General features: G+C 35.5%; 1 protein-coding gene across 1 annotated transcript in view; it reads left to right on the top strand.

Moving 5' to 3' along the window:
- Positions 1–1,151: 1,151 nt before the first annotated feature.
- LOC106961310 (T-cell receptor alpha chain C region) overlaps positions 1,152–16,912 on the top strand; it is a 39,089-nt gene continuing 23,328 nt past the window's right edge. The window contains exons 1-4 of the mRNA XM_074527713.1: positions 1,152–1,292; positions 16,017–16,208; positions 16,302–16,346; positions 16,424–16,531. Coding sequence (XP_074383814.1) covers positions 1,253–1,292; positions 16,017–16,208; positions 16,302–16,346; positions 16,424–16,531 — 385 coding nt within the window. The 5' untranslated portion in view covers positions 1,152–1,252. The remainder of the gene's footprint in view (positions 1,293–16,016; positions 16,209–16,301; positions 16,347–16,423; positions 16,532–16,912) is intronic.

Genomic DNA, 16,912 nt, shown 5'->3' on the forward strand with positions numbered 1-16,912 from the left:
CCAGTTTAGACCCAGTAACCAGAGGTTCTGCTGTAGATTCTGGTTCTGTTCGTCACAGATACGGTTCTGGACCTTCATGCTGTGTGACTGATGGTGGATTTAAGATGATCTTTGGTTCTGGAACCAGTTTAACCATTGAACCCAGTAAGTTCTGATCCAGATCTTTAATGGTTCCAGTTCTGGTCCTAAATGTTCTGGAGTAACTTTCTAAACTTTAGATCAAAAAGTTCTTTTACTGAGTCGGGTTCTGTTTGGTGATTCTGTCATTGATGCAGAGCCAGATTAACCAGTTTAACCAGTTTAACCAGTAGAACCAGTTTAACCAGTAGAACCAGTAGAACCAGTTTAACCAGTTTAACCAGTTTAACCAGTTTAACCAGTAGAACCAGTAGAACCAGTTTAACCAGTTTAACCAGTAGAACCAGTAGAACCAGTTTAACCAGTTTAACCGGTAGAACCAGTTTAACCAGTAGAACCAGTAGAACCAGTTTAACTAGTTTAACCAGTTTAACCAGTAGAACCAGTTTAACCAGTTAGTGTTTCTGTTATAAATAAACGTTTCCAGTTGTAGGCGATTCAGATCCAAAGTTCCAGAACCAACACAGTTTCAGTTCTGGTTCTCTGGATCCGCTGATGGAAAAATAAACACGTAAATTTAATAAAACCAGTAAAAATCAAATAATTAATGGAAACCAGTTTAAACCTGAGACGTTAAACTGGATTCTTTTAAAGCGGGTTGGTTCTGGTTGGTTCTGGTTGGTTCTGCTCGGTTATTGTTGAGGAGATTCATATTGTGTGTTTACTGGGAACAAGATGATCTTTGGTTCTGGAACCAGTTTAACCATCAAAACCAGTAAGATTTTATGTTTTTATCTGATTATTCAGAAAAACATTTACTGATCATTAAATGTTTCCGCTCACCCTAAACCTTTATAAACTCTAGATAAAAGCTTTTATTTCTTCTTTTTTGATTTAATCCAACTAAAACTCAGACAAAAAGGAAAATAAGTAAAAAATCTAAGATGAAATTTAAATTTAAACCAAAAACAAATTAATAAAAAAACATCAAATTAACAATCCAAATAAAAATGATTTCAGGCAAAAATGAATGGAACAGAGTTTATATTTCAACGATCAGAACCGGCCGATCTGGTCAGAACCGGTCAGATCCGGTCAGAACCAGTCAGATCCGGTCAGAACCGGTTCTTGTTGGGGAGATTCAGGCTGTGTGACTGGAACCGGTGGAGTTAAGATGATCTTTGGTACCGGAACCAGTTTGACCATCGAACCCAGTAAGTTCTGATCCACAGGACACATGTTGGTTAGAAACCAGTGGAACCAGTAAAACCAGTAAAACAGGTTTACATCCACAGAGTTTCAGCTTTTAATGATGATAAATTCAGAAACATTTAGATTCAGTGAAAACTCAGGATTATTTAAAACCAGTGATGATGTTGTTACTGGGCAAACTGGGAGTTTTTAAAACATTTTATTCTTTACACTGTAAAAAATCTGCAGTTTAATTTAATGACTAAAATTATGATTTGCTAAAAATATATAAAAATAAAACATTTTTAAAGTGGATAAAGTAATAGCTCAGGACTGGAGTCGGGTTGGGTGGGTCGGTCCGGTCCGGTTGGGTCGGTCCAATCAGATCCAGTTGGGTCGGTCCGATCCGATCCGGTTGGGTCAGTCCGGTCCGGTCCGGTTTGTGCCACTGAACCTCATGCTGTGTGAATTCTGGTTCTGTCAGGTTGACCTTTGGACCTGGAACCAGTTTAACCATTGAACCCAGTAAGTTCTGATGGAGATCAGAAACATGAATAATTAAAGTTGGAGTTATTATTTACAGTGTAGCGCCGTCTTCCCGTCCAGAACCGGACGTAAAAATTAAATTAAAGAAAAGCTGAATTTATGACCCAAATATCAGAACCAGCTGGTCCAAACTGGGTTTCTGGTACCGAGCTTCATGATGTGTGACTGGAACCGGATACAAGATCCTGTTTGGATCCGGAACCAGTTTGACCATCGAACCCAGTCGGTTCTGATTAATGTTGAATTTTACTGAATTAGATTCATAAATAAGTGAAATAAATAAAATTATTGATAAAAATGTTTTTAATAAAATCATAAAATTTTCTACCAGGTAATAAAATAATCAATAAAGCTCATAATTAATGTGAATCGTTTGGATCAGAACCTGCTGCAGTTTGTCAGGTTGGGTTTTGGTTCTGGATCCTCCTGCTGTGTGAACACTGGTGTGAACAAGATCCTGTTTGGTACCGGAACCAGTTTGACCATCGAACCCAGTAAGTCTTTGGATCGGTTTGGTTTGTTATGGGCAGCAGCTATTGGTGATCAGTTATTGGTGATCAGTTATTGGTGATCAGTGATCAGTTATTGGTGATCAGTTATTGGTGATCAGTGATCAGTTATTGGTGATCAGTTATTGGTGATCAGTGAAAACTCCAGATTTTATTTTTATTCTGTCAATAATCATAAATTTAATCAGAACCAGAGAAAAATGAACATTTGGTTCTGACTGCAGAGCGTTTGGGTTTGGGTTCTGGTCCTCGGTTCTGTGGCTGCTGGAACCGGTCGGTACCGGATCGTCTTTGGGCCTGGAACCAGTTTGACCATTGAACCCAGTAAGCTTCCAGCTCTGGTCCCAGAGGTTCTGTTGACATGAAGAACCAGAACCGGGTTGAACCAGAACCAGTCGATTTAAAACAGTTTTAGAGAAACTGATTGAATTTAAAACATCTGCAGCAGAAAATATGAAGCAGAACCAGAAAGTTTGACAATAATCTGAGATTATTAGATTAATTCATTTCACTGAGTTACCAATCTGATCAATAAGCAGATATTGGTTATTGATTTACTGTAAAAACATGTCAGAAATAATATTTCCTGTTTGATGCTACAAAAGTTTTTAATATCAGAAATAATAAATTATAGAAATTTAACAGAATAATCTGTAACAAAGAGACAAGCAGACATTTTAACCCGAACCGGGCCCAGTCAGAACCGGGTCCAACCAGAACCGGGTCCAACCAGAACCGGGCCCAGTCAGAACCCGGTTCTGGTTGTGGACACCGGATCACGTTTGCAGCTGGATCAAAATGAATCATTGAAAATAGTGAATATTAATGTAAACTCTAAAACCATCCAGCAGGTTTTACAGTGAAACGCTGCACTGTAAAAACTGAAACTAATCAGTTTTATTAATGTTTTCTGGTTAATTATGGAATCAAGTCAGAAATCATTAAATTATCGTCTCAAACTTCAGTTTAAACATTTTATTTCAACAGAAAATGAAAAATAAAATCTTCAGTCTGCGTTTTAATATAAAGTTTTTATCGCCGTTCCCTGCAGCCGGTTTGTGATCTGGTTCCAGTCGCTGTGTGAACGCTAACAAGCTTATCTTTGGGAAGGGAACCAAACTGCAGGTTTATTCCAGTAAGTGGGAATATTTTCATTTTTCTGCTCATCAAAAGTTAGAACATTTAAACAAACAGGAATCTGAACATCTGAGTTTTATTCTTCCAGATTCAATGAAGTGAATAAAAACCTGCAGAAACCAGGCAGGAGGAAAACCTGAGGATTTATTTCTATCTCTGGGACTCAAAACGCAAAACGTCAAATATTTCATTTCCATGTCGATCATTTTGATCTGAGCGAGTCGATCAGAACCAACATGGAGGTTCTGCTGGTTTCACATGAGACCATTTGGATCTGAAACGGTTTTTATTCATCAGGCAGAAAAAAGATGATTTATATTTGTCTCATTTTCATCATAAAATGTAAACAGAACCAGGCAGGTTCTGATGTCGGCATGGGAATATAATATTATTATTATTATTATTATTATTATTATTATTATTATTATTATTATTATGTTCATCGATGACTTTATCAGATAAAATGTTTATTATTAAATAGATTCTGACTGGAGGGCTAAACGGGCCCAGTGGTTGTTCTGCTGGTCCTGGTCCTGGTCCTGGTTGTGGTTCTGGTTCTGGATGTTGTGTTTGTCACAGTGTGTCTCTTTCTGCAACCCGACTCGTCTTTGGTACCGGAACCAAACAGTTTGTCCAGCTCAGTGAGTTCAGCTGTTTGTTTCATACTAAACCTGTTAATGAATATTATTAATGTTATTTATAACTTATATTCTGGATCGTTTTGTGATTAAACATCTTCATCAACCTGCTGCATTGAAACTTGAACATGTTTCATCGGGTCAGAATCAGAACCGTTCCCCAGGAACCTGCTGAAAAATCTTCATGTCTCCAAAGGACATAAAAAAATTAAAATCCCAAATTTTTCATCATAAGCACTAAAAACTGAAATAAAAGTTAATTAGTCTGAAATAAAACGTGACTCTTGTATAGATACGTGTCTTCACTGTAAATCATATTTCAGCATGTTGTTGGACTTGGTCCGGTTCTGGGTCTGGGTCTGGTCTCCTGCAGTTCTCGTCAGGAACCGATTCTCTGTGTGACTGGAAACTATAAGGTTTTATTTGGACCCGGATCGCGGCTGATGGTTCAGAAACGTGAGTTTGATGTTAATATCCAGATCAATAAACCTGATCTGGACCACGTTGACATGAAGGAACATTAAATCTTCTCACTGTAAATTTTTATTTTTTACATTTTGATTTTTCACAACTAATCACAGAAAAACAATTTAATATTTAATCTGGGTAAACAAATCTTCAGATTACTGAATAATCCCATGGAAAATATGTTAAATAATCCCCATGGCAACCTCTGGTTCTGTTTAGTTCTGCTGGTTCTGTTGGTTCTGCTGGTTCTGTTGGTTCTGCTGGTTCTGTTTGGTTCTGTTGGTTCTGTTTGGTTCTGCTGGTTCTGCTGGTTCTTGTTCAGAGCCGCCACGCTGTGTGTCTGGATCTGGAAACAGGAAAATGATTTTTGGTGAAGGAACAAAGTTGACAGTTGAACATCGTGAGTAAAAATTCATCTGGTCAAAACGTCCCTGAATAATTTCACATGATAAAAACCTTAAAACCAAACATTTGATCCGTGTGGCATCGGGTCAGAACCCAAAGTAACGTTTCGATGTTATTTTAGTAAAATTTATTGTTTCGGCCCCACATGTTTGAGATTCAGTCGGTTTTCTTTGACTCGTCGGTTTTCTTTGACTCGTCGTCGCTCTCCTCTGATCAATCGTCTGATTATCGGTTATTGTTTCCGTCACGCTGACTGTGTGACTTCGTCTGGAAACTGGAAACTGGTTTTTGGAGATGGAATCAGTCTGAGAGCAGAAAGCAGTGAGTATCCATCAGCAACGATGTTAGAATAAAAACGTCTCCAGATATTAATCCAACTCTGCAGATGAGTTTAAAATCTGATTATCAGAAAAATGTTGGAAAAGTTTCACAACATGCAGACGATGTGATTCTGTGTCTTATTTTAATTCAGAAGGATAAACAAACATTTTATTAAAAATCTGTTGCAGTATTTTTCTCTCAGCTGATTCTAATATTTCCATAAATAATCGAACATAAATGTGTTTCGGTTTCTTGGAGGTTTGGCTGTAAATCGGTTTCTGTCACCATGTTCGTCTCGGTGTGTCTGGAGTTAAAATCATTTTTGGTTCAGGAACAAAACTCACCATAGATTCACGTAAGTAGCAGCATTTTAATTAAAACTTTATTGTTATAGTTTATTCTTTAATCAAACTTTACATGACACAAAATAAAACTAGTGAAAAATCTTCACTTAAAAACAACTCAGTTCAATTTGCTGCTGTTCTTGCAGGAAAATGAATGTTAAATACGACCCGAGATTATTTATAGTTTGAGCTTCACATATAAAACATAAAGTTAATAACCAGTAGATGTAACTTTCACGTTCAGCTCCGATTCACTGTGTGTCTCTTTCATCTGGAAACTATAAGCTGAGCTTCGGAGAAGGAGCCGCGGTAACCATAGCAACCAGTGAGGAGATTATTATTATTATTATTATTATTTGGTAAATTATAAACCGAAGCCTTTGGGCTGATTGAACATTGATTATTTTATCTGCAGTAAAATTTGGTTTGATTCTGATTACAAGTAAATGTTTAATTAATAAAAACTAATTTTCATATATGTAAATTAGTTTTATTTAAAATAATGACACCGAGATTTAATCAGTAAAAATTTATTTTGAAAATTTATTCAGCCTACATATGTAAAGATTCATCAGTATCAATAAAAATAATGTCAACAAATTCACTGAAAAATGTTTCCATCAAAACATTGAAAATCTGAACCTTTAACAGAACCTTATAAAGGTTCTGTTAAAGTTTAACTGAACCTTTAAACTCATTTGGAAAAGGAACCAAACTCCTGCTAGAAACTTATAAGTTATTTATTAATTAGTTAAATTATACCTGAGGAAATTTAAATCTGCACACATTAGATTAAAATAATCCAGTTTAAATGTTTTCAACCTTATTTAGATTTTAGATTTAAAATAATTCTTTATCTGCTTGTTTTAATATTTAATAATTATAAATATTTTCCACCAAAGTAAATCATAAGATCAAGTGTAATATTAACAGATTACCTGGTTACTGGCTGGTATTGTAAATATCATGAATACTAAAGGAATATTTAATTAAACCAAAACTGGAGGTTTAAACGTTTTAAAGGTTTTATTTCTGCCATCAGATGGTGGTCTAGTTAAAGTCCAGGTCAGAGTTACTGTGTGACAACAGCAGGAAGCAGAAAGCTGATCTTTGGGGAAGGAACTAAACTAACGATAGGAAACAGTGAGTGAAAAATATTTAGTTCTGATGTGAAGGAAACATTTTCTGAACGTTTGAGTTTGAAATATTTATTGTTAAAATGAGTTCAGACCCAGAAGGTCCGACGATTTGCTGATGATGTTTTTCTGTTTGAACGTTTTACATCCGAGTGTTTCTGAGTTTATGCATCATTTCCACTTAGTTTATGTTTCACCTGAACAAACTTTTACTTCATAAAGTTATAAAAACCACAAAACATCAACAAGGTCACGAAAACTGTTTCTCACAAAATGTGCAAATATTCACATGTTGAATCCACCGGGAAATAAAAACTTAAACGCTGTAGTTTGGGAGTTTATCTGCTGTAGTTTGGGGGTTTAATTTCTGTAGTTTGGGGGTTTAATTTCTGTAGTTTGGGAGTTTATCTGCTGTAGTTTGGGAGTTTATTTGCTGTAGTTTGGGAGTTTATCTGCTGTAGTTTGAGGGTTTATTTGCTGTAGTTTGGGGGTTTATCTGCTGTAGTTTGGGTGTTTATCTGCTGTAGTTTGGGTGTTTATCTGCTGTAGTTTGGGGGTTTATTTGCTGTAGTTTGGGGGTTTATTTGCTGTAGTTTGGGGGTTTATTTGATGTAGTTTGGGGGTTTATCTGCTGTAGTTTGGGGGTTTATTTGATGTAGTTTGGGGGTTTATTCGCTGTAGTTTCAGCTCGGCGCTGCAGCACAGTGTGACTGGAAGTGGAAGCTGGAAAATGATTTTTGGGACGGGAATCAAACTAACGGTTCAGAAACGTGAGTCGAAATGAAACGTTTATTTTTATTATGGATAAAAAATAAAAGTCTGATTTTAATGTGATTAATAGTTTCAGTAAAACATGGACACCAGAAAAACTAACAGAATTACACCATAAAATATTTGTGTTGTGAGATAATAAAGTGCAGAATAATAACACCAGGAGTTAATATTCACTGTAAAAAACAAACATCAGTATTTTAGTTTATTCCTCAGATTTAATCTGAATTATTGACATGAAATGTGAAGTTCATCCTCAGAGTTTCTGCTCTGGTTTCTCCTGCTGTGTGAATAATTATGGAAATAAATTCATCTTCAGTTCTGGAACCAAACTGACGGTGCAGAAACGTGAGTTTATCTGAGTTTATGTTTTACACAACAAACAATTTAAACTTTACCTGATCAGAAATACACTGAAAAAAAAACCTGATTGGATCTAAATCTAATGTTTTCCAGGATGATGTGTTTATTAGACTAAAATCGTTGGACGATTTTAATTGATTATTGGGAGAATATCGTTGATGGTCAGAGCAGTTCAGTCACTGATCAGTTTCTGCTGATCGGCTGAAGAACTGGAAACTATAAAGTCACATTATAAAACCAAACTATTAATAGGAGTTTTTTATTAAATAATCAACATCTTCAACATTCAGAGGGAAAACATGCGACACGGATCAGATCCAATGATCCACCAACTGAAACGCTGAATATTTTTAACTTTATCTAGATTTCTGATATAAAAATATTTCTATAATAGTTTGTTTTAAAGTTTAAGACTTTAGAAATATTTTTGCAGTAAAGGTAACCATCAGATCAGGAGCTTAAAGTAAAGCTTCACTTGGATATTCACTAGAATGATGAGTTATAAAAATACTTTGGTCTAGACAAGAGTATTTAGTTTAAAAACATGAAATCCCCAAAACTGGAGGTTTAAAAGTTTTAAAGGTTTTATTTCTGCCATCAGATGGTGGTCTAGTTAAAGTCCAGGTCAGAGTTACTGTGTGACAACAGCAGGAGTCACAAAGCTGATCTTTGGGGAAGGAACTAAACTAACGATAGAAAACAGTGAGTGAAAAACTGAAACTATCAGTAAATATAAATGTTTGACAATTAAACCGAAATGTGTTGAAATTCTGTTAAACATGTTGAATCCACTGGGAAGTAAATGCTGTAGTTTGGGAGTTTATTCACTGTAGTTTGGGAGTTTATTCCCTGTAGTTTTAGCTCGGCGCTGCAGCACAGTGTGACTGGAAGTGGAAACTTTAAAATGTTTTTTGGGACGGGAACCAAACTGACGGTTCAGAAACGTGAGTCGAAATGAAACGTTGATTTTTATTATGGATAAAAACTAAAAGTCTGATTTTAATGTTATGTAGATTTTAATGGTAATAAAGCTTTAATAAAACTTTATGGGCATCAGAAGGAAATATCAGAATCACATCATAGGATGTTTCTGTTGTACGACATGAAGTTGATATTCAGTGAATTTAAAATCAAAGACATGAAATGAATGTTTTTAGTTTATTCCTCAGATTTAATCTGAATTAATGACATGATATGTGAAGTTCATCTCAGAGTTTCTGCTCTGGTTTCTCCTGATGTGTGAATGGAAATAAATTCATCTTCGGTTCTGGAACCAAACTGACGGTGCAGAAACGTGAGTTTATCTCCGTTTATGTTTTACACGACAAATCATTTAAATGACATCTTAAAACTCTCAGGTTGTTGGTTCACAGGTAGAAAACATGATTGGATCAAAAGCTGACGTTTCCAGGATTTATTGATTATGTTAAAATAATCAGTTTATTCCTGCTTGGTTATTATAAATACGTCATATTTGAGCGGCTCGGCGTTTCTGCTGCTGACCGACTGGCTGTGTGTCTGGATACGGAAACTCAAAAACCGTCTTTGGTTCTGGATCCAAACTTACGGTTCAGTCCGGTACGTTTTATTCATTTTACTTACAAATCAAACTGATGTCGCATTTTGGTTTAAATCCAGATTTAAAAAATAAACTGGATAAATTATATCGGTAATGTTTTACGGTTCCTGTCAGAAATCAGAGTTTATGCTGATGACTTTCTGGTTTTGTAAACTCAGAACCAAACTGGGTCCAAACTGATGGTTCCGTCCAGAACGTTTATCTGTTTAATATCGATATTAAACTTCACAGGAGATAAAACCTTCAAAATGTTGATTTTACTGCAGGGAAAGTTTTTACACTCCAATAATAATTCATATTATTTACAGGTTTATTATTTATTATTATTATTTATTATTTATATTCAGTTTCATCTGAATCTTTTCTGATTGTGACTGAAAACATCAGGAGCCAAACTGAATCAAATAGTTTTTATTATTTGATAGATAAACATCAGAATCATCCTGAATGTCACCAGAAACATCAGGAATAAAATATTTCATTCATAACCATCCATTTCACACCTTTAAATCATATTTAGTCTTATTTTTAACAATTTCATGTATTTCTGGGTTTCCTGACTCGGTTCTTCTGCTGTGTGACATCCAGCAGCAACACGAAGCTGCTGTTTGGTTCTGGTACCAAACTGAACATCGGACCCAGTAAGTTTTTATTATTGATGGGAAAATAATCAATCAATGAGCAATAAAACAGTTTCTCCAGAATTTAACAGTTTTTATTTATCCTTGGAGGGGAATTTGTGACTTTATGTTATTTTAAATTAAGAAACAAATTAATCTGAAGTCAAACAAAAATATAAAAATATGTAGAAAAATATAAAAATATAAAGAAATATGAACAACTCAAACATAAAACTAAAAACTTTTTAATCAGTAAATAAACAACCAATCAAGTCATCTAACATAATAATCAGTATAATGAATAATATTATAAATACTTTATAAATAATAAGCAGAGGCTTAATGAAACAAATGATACTAAATATATTTAACGTTTATTGATAACTAAAACTGACTATTGGAAAGGAGTAAAACTCATAATCAATACCAGGGAGAATAATTTATTATTCAACTTATTAAACCTCAGACATTAAAACAAACATATTTAGTTTAACGTGTAAAATAAACTGTTATGTTTTAGTTTAGATTTGCTTTTCTGACGAGTTTGATGATAAATTCAGTCCGAAAAGCAAAATGTGATTTTTTGAAGTGATGAATCAAAAATCTGAAGGTTTAATTCAAAGTTTTTAGTTTTAGAGCAGCTGCTGGATGTTATACTGTAAAAAATAAATGTTTTAGTTTTAGAGCTGGATGTCACACTGTAAAAATCCAGCTGGGTTTTGGGTCGGGTCAGACCCAGAGTGTGTCTGGTTCTGGATCCGGCTGGAAGCTTTTGTTTGGTGAAGGAACCGAACTGATGGTGGAGATCAGTGAGTTTAAATATTTCATAAATATTAAACTATGCAGGTTATAAAAACTCAGCATGTTTTAAAATCAGATCGAATCCAGAAACAGTTTCATAAACATTCGTTCATATTCATGTTTATTTATTAAAATTAATAAACATTTTAACTGTAAAAAGTCCATTTAAACTAAATTATTCAAATGAAATAAACTAAATATTAGCCATAATGTCCTCAGTTCCAGTATAAATGGTAATAAACCAGTTTGCCCATTAAAGCCTCGGTGGTTCTGCTGGGTTTTTGTCGGGTCGGGTTCCACGGTGTGAATGACGGAGTCAGGATCCGCTTCGGTTCTGGAACCAGTCTGAACGTAGGAACCAGTAAGAGCAGCACATTTAACCAGTTACACTTTAACACTGAATGTGTTTCTATTTAGCTGGAAACCAGTTAACTGGTTGAACTGGGAGCAGATTCTCACTATAAGCTTTAATATCTTTTATTGGTGTTGGGTTAATTAAACTCCAGATTATTCTTGCCTGGACGTTAATCTGGAGCTCAGATTATAATCCAGCTCAGATTCCATTCCTGTTCTCACTGTGAAACTCTGAGGATCCAAACTGGATTAACTGGTAGGAGAGGAAACCAGTTCACGTTCAGACACTGTAAAACCTCAATAAATGATCATTTTACACAAAATCCACCAAATATCAGAAAATCTAAACCATAGTTTGAATATTGATGCTTTTATTGATAAAGTTTTTATTAAACATGAAAATCTGCTTGAAACCAGTTCAGATCCTGATCATATTATCAGTTATTGATCAGTTTCTGGTCTGGAGTCAAACTGCAGCAAATATCATCTTTAAAAAACTCAAAGATTCGTCACTTTGTTACATTTAATGAAATGATTTTACCGTTTATTACATTTTAACATCAAAGTGTTTTTTAACTTTCTGTTTATCGGGATTCAGATTTTCTCAGAACCGACTGAAGGATTAAAACATGAAGGTTTTAACCTGATGGTTAATTTATTCAGATTATTCAGATTATTCAGATTATTCAGAAAGCTGCTGAAGGTTTGCAGGTTTCTGACTCGATGCTCTGAACTGTGTGAACGAAGCTGCCAGGAAAACGATGTTTGGCACCGGAGTCAAACTTTACATCCAGTCCAGTAAGAATTTCACCTTTATAGTTAATAAATATCTGATATTTGAATTTATAAAGCGTCATGATGACGCAATTCAAAAGAAAGTACAAAGAGGTAATTTTCAATAGATACACATACGGGTGATGGAAAGCAATAAGGTGTGTATTGCAGATAACTTGGTGTAAGGGTTTAGAAAGACAAACCAGAATAAAATGGGAAAATGTATAGGTAAATATTAGTAACTGTTACTTCTGACTGCTACTTTGATTTTGATTTTTTTAATGACAGTAGGACTCTAAAGTTTCAAGTGTTTAGGGGTAGGAGTTTATAAGTTCTCACTTCTTCCTACCCCATTTTGAGCATGATATGTTAACTGAAACAAAAAAATCTGTATTTTCTCTTCTTTCTTATGCACTTCTTGTTACTGTGCACTATTTTATTTTATATTTGTATCATGTTCGAATAAAATTTCATTTCATTTCATTTCATTTCATTTCATTTCATTTCATTTCAACCACACAGAGATTAATAAACTGTTACAACTCCAGAATCATTTCAAAGCTTTTGATCATTTTTAATCTGGAAACCTGCTAAAAATCTGAACTGTTTATTGACTGGATATAATTTGTTTAGTAAAGAAATCAGCAGATTATTTTCATTAAAAACGGCTGAATATGAAACTTCAGGGTCAGTTCAGACGATTTAAAGACGCCGAGAATCCAAAGTAAATCATCTGTAATCTGTAATCTGATGACCAGGCGGCTCAGATTAACAGCAGTAATCTGTAATCTGATGACCAGGCGGCTCAGATTAACAGCAGTAATCTGTAATCTGATGAGTTTCTGCTGAGCTGCATGTCGCTGTGTGAATGACGGGACCAGGAAGGTCCGCTTTGGGTCCGGAACCGAGCTGCAAGTTCAACACAGTAAGAAAATCAAACATGAACATTAACAGCTGATTGATCGATTATCAATATTCAAATATTGATTTTAACTCAGCAGAGAAACTCCTTCAGTTTTTAAGTCAGATTTAATAAACATGGTTTTGGTTTTTGTTGGAGTTTTTGGTCTGGAGTTTCAGTTACCATGGAAACGAGCGAGTTCAGTTTAAATATTCAGAATAAACCATAAAATTATTTAAAACCATCTTTACTGTTTAAATCTGATGACTGAAACGTTTGAGTCAAACTTTTATTCTTATTTAATATAATTATTATTTAAACTTCTGCTCAGTTATTTTACATCTTCATCCAGAAACGTTTCTTTACGGATTAAAGAGGTTTGGACTTTAACCTCAGATTAATGTAAATTAAACCCCAAAGAACCAGAACCAGAACCGGAACCGGAGAGGAACTGAAGGTTCTGCTGCAGTTTTTGTTTTGGACCGACTGGCGGTGTGAACACCAACACCAACAAGCTGCTGTTTGGACCCGGAGTCCGGGTCGCCGTGTCGCAGCGTGAGTTGGACCTGGGAACGTTCTGCTGGTTCTGTTGGTTCTGTTGGTTTTACTGGTTCTGTTGGTTCTACTGGTTCTGTTGGTTCTGTTGGTTCTACTGGTTCTGTTGGTTCTACTGGTTCTGCCGGTTCTGTTGGTTCTGTTGGTTCTGCCGGTTCTGTTGGTTCTGTTGGTTTTAATGGTTCTGTTGGTTCTACTGGTTCTGCCGGTTCTGTTGGTTCTACTGGTTCTGCCGGTTCTGCCGGTTCTACTGGTTCTGTTGGTTCTACTGGTTCTGCCGGTTCTGTTGGTTCCTCAGTTGGACCCAGAACGTGGTTCTGGTGAAATGTTTTCCAGATTATTCGTTATTTCGTCTAGGTGACTTTGATCGTCGCAGCAGAACAAACTTCCCTACAGAAACTGAATATTATCATCAATAATGAGTTAAAATATTCAGGAGTTTTGAACCTTTTGTAAATAATAATTATTATAAATCTGATGAATATTTTTCTGCTCTGAACAGAAACTTTAGTTCTTATAAATTTCACCACCAATCAGGATTTTATTTAGAATAAATCCAGAAGAAATGTTAAATCAATAAAACCAGATTATCGGTCGGGTTTCCGTCGCTGTGTGACTCAGAGCGGAACCGCTAAGATCCGGTTTGGACCCGGAACCAAACTGTCGGTGGAGCAAAGTGAGTCCAGTTCAACATGATTAAAGAGTTTTAAAAGCATCAAATTATCTAAAAATATACAATTAACTTCAGTTTTTCTTTATTAGGTGATGCTAATCCATTTTCTGACAATAACAGATGAATAATTCATATTTAGTTGAATCGTAGCTCAGATTCAGATAAACTGGAAAAACATTCAGATCATTTCCACAGAAATAACAATCCTGATCATCACAGAGCCAGAAATGGATGAAATTCAGGAGTTGATGCATAAATGATGCAGCTAATTATTATAATCTGTATTCAGATTTAACGCTAAAATAATCTGATGGATTATCTGATAATCTGATGGATAATCTGATGGATAATCTGATGGATAATCTGATAATCTGATGGATAATCTGATGGATAATCTGATGGATAATCTGATAATCTGATGGATAATCTGATGTAGTTTCCGTCTGACCCCGGCTCACTGTGTGACACAAACTGGAACCAATAAAATCCGGTTTGGATCCGGATCCAAACTGTTGGTGGAGCAAAGTGAGTCCAGTTCAACATTTTTCATTATTTTAACTCAAAACTTGAATTTCTACAATAATTTGGTCCAAACATTAAATCGCCTCAAAGATGCTTTAAGTTTCTGTAACATAAATCAAATATTTTGAAGGATGAAACAGTTTAATTCTAATTCAGATTGATCATTTTGGTCCATATGAACACTGGAACCGGTTCCAGATCTGAACTGGTTTCTGTTACTGGTTCCACTCCAGTGTGAATAACAACAACGTTAAGCTGCCGTTTAGATCTGGACTCAAACTGTTTGTTTCTCCCAGTAAGTCGATTCCCAACATTTAATATTTATGAAAAACAACCAAAAAAATCTAAATTTTTCACATCACAGATTTTTTTTCTGCTCTAAAATCTGCAGCAGGATTTTTATTTAAGCCTCTAACAGTTTTTAAATTAATTTATTTATTTGAGATTCAGTTTAATTATTTTGTCCTCAAGTTCAGTTTTAAAATGAATAATTAATATAAATAATTATCCAGCCAACATTTTAACTATGCAATAAAAAACTGAACAGATAAATTTAAGATTTGATCTCAGTGATTGGTCATGAAAACATTTAATATATTTTATCATAAAAAGGTAAAACCTGGTGAATCGGACCCGGTTTATCAGAACCAGCAGCTTTTTGTGACGGTGAAGTTCACTGTGGTTCAGTTATGATCAATAACATTAATATGGAGGTGGAGATGTTTACATGAAACTTTAATAAAAGTTTCAGGAAATGACACGTTGGAATCATTTACCAACAAAATTAAAATATGAGATTTATTAACCAGAGTTAATTAATCTGTACAGTTTAACTGTTTAAACTGTAAACCAACAGTTTAAACCGGTTTAAACCAGTTTAAACCGGTTTAAACCAGTTTAAACCGGTTTAAATCAGTTTTCCATTTTCTTTACTGTAACTTTTTGTCTTTATGGCAGTTAAATAAAGACCAGTTTTATGTCGTCTGAAGACATGAAACATTTATCTTTATTTTCTTTATGTTTCTTTATATTTGGACGTTTGTTTGGCTGAATAAAGATCAAAATCAGGATCAAATATAACGAAAAACAAACTCAACATTTTCTAAACCAAAACTAGAAACGAGTTTAAACTTCAACAGAAATGATAAAATTTGTAAGAGTGAATTAATGAAACCATCATCATTTATCGGATGTTCTGGTTCTGGTCGGATTGGCAGAACCGGCTCAGAACTAGATGGACTCATGAAGAACCCAACAAGCTTTCTGCCACTGAAGGAAACAAAAAGGTTTAACGTTTTATATTCATGATTTCTGCTTCTGTGTGTTTCAGAGGAAGTAATTCCGCCGGATTATTACAAGCTGAAAGATAACGACACCACAGTTTGTCTGGCAACTGGATTTACTCAACACAATGCAGCTGGGTTTGACAAAGCAAACGGCAGTCAGATAACAGATGCCAATGGGAAACCAACAGGTTACTACAGCCAGGTGGCCTTTATAGGGGAAACGGATAAATGTGGAGGTGAGTCTGAACGAGTCAAACTTTCCACCATGACTCAGTTTCCTGGTTCCATCACTGATTTACTGATGACTGTTTGTTCTGTTTGCTGTTCAGATAACACCACAGAGCCTGTCCAGTGTGACGCCAGTCTGGAACCAGGTACGTTGAACCCGACTCTAATGGCCTCTGCTGTGTTAAAAACCAGTTCTGGGTTTAATGGCTGCTGCTGTTTGCAGATGAGATGGTGAATCTGGCCTCCATTACCATCTTCGGCCTGAGAGTCATCTTCATGAAGACGGTGGCCTTCAACGTCCTGATGACGCTGCGGCTGTGGATGAGTCAGTGTGAGTACAGAACCTCACAGAACCACAAACAGAACCATCAGAACCACAAACAGAACCATCAGAACCACAAACCGAACCATCAGAACCTCACAGAACCTCACAGAACCACAAACAGAACCATCAGAACCTCACAGAACCATCAGAACCTCACAGAACCTCACAGAACCACAAACAGAACCATCAGAACCTCACAGAACCTCACAGAACCATAAACAGAACCATCAGAACCACAAACAGAACCTCACAGAACCACAAACAGAACCATCAGAACCATCAGAACCTCACAGAACCTCACAGAACCACAAACAGAACCATCAGAACCTCACAGAACCTCACAGAACCATAAACAGAACCATCAGAACCACAAACAGAACCATCAGA

This window comes from Poecilia latipinna, unplaced genomic scaffold (genome assembly GCF_001443285.1).
Source record: "Poecilia latipinna isolate Pla-1442-1.1 unplaced genomic scaffold, P_latipinna-1.0 Scaffold1287, whole genome shotgun sequence".
NCBI lineage: Eukaryota > Metazoa > Chordata > Actinopteri > Cyprinodontiformes > Poeciliidae > Poecilia > Poecilia latipinna.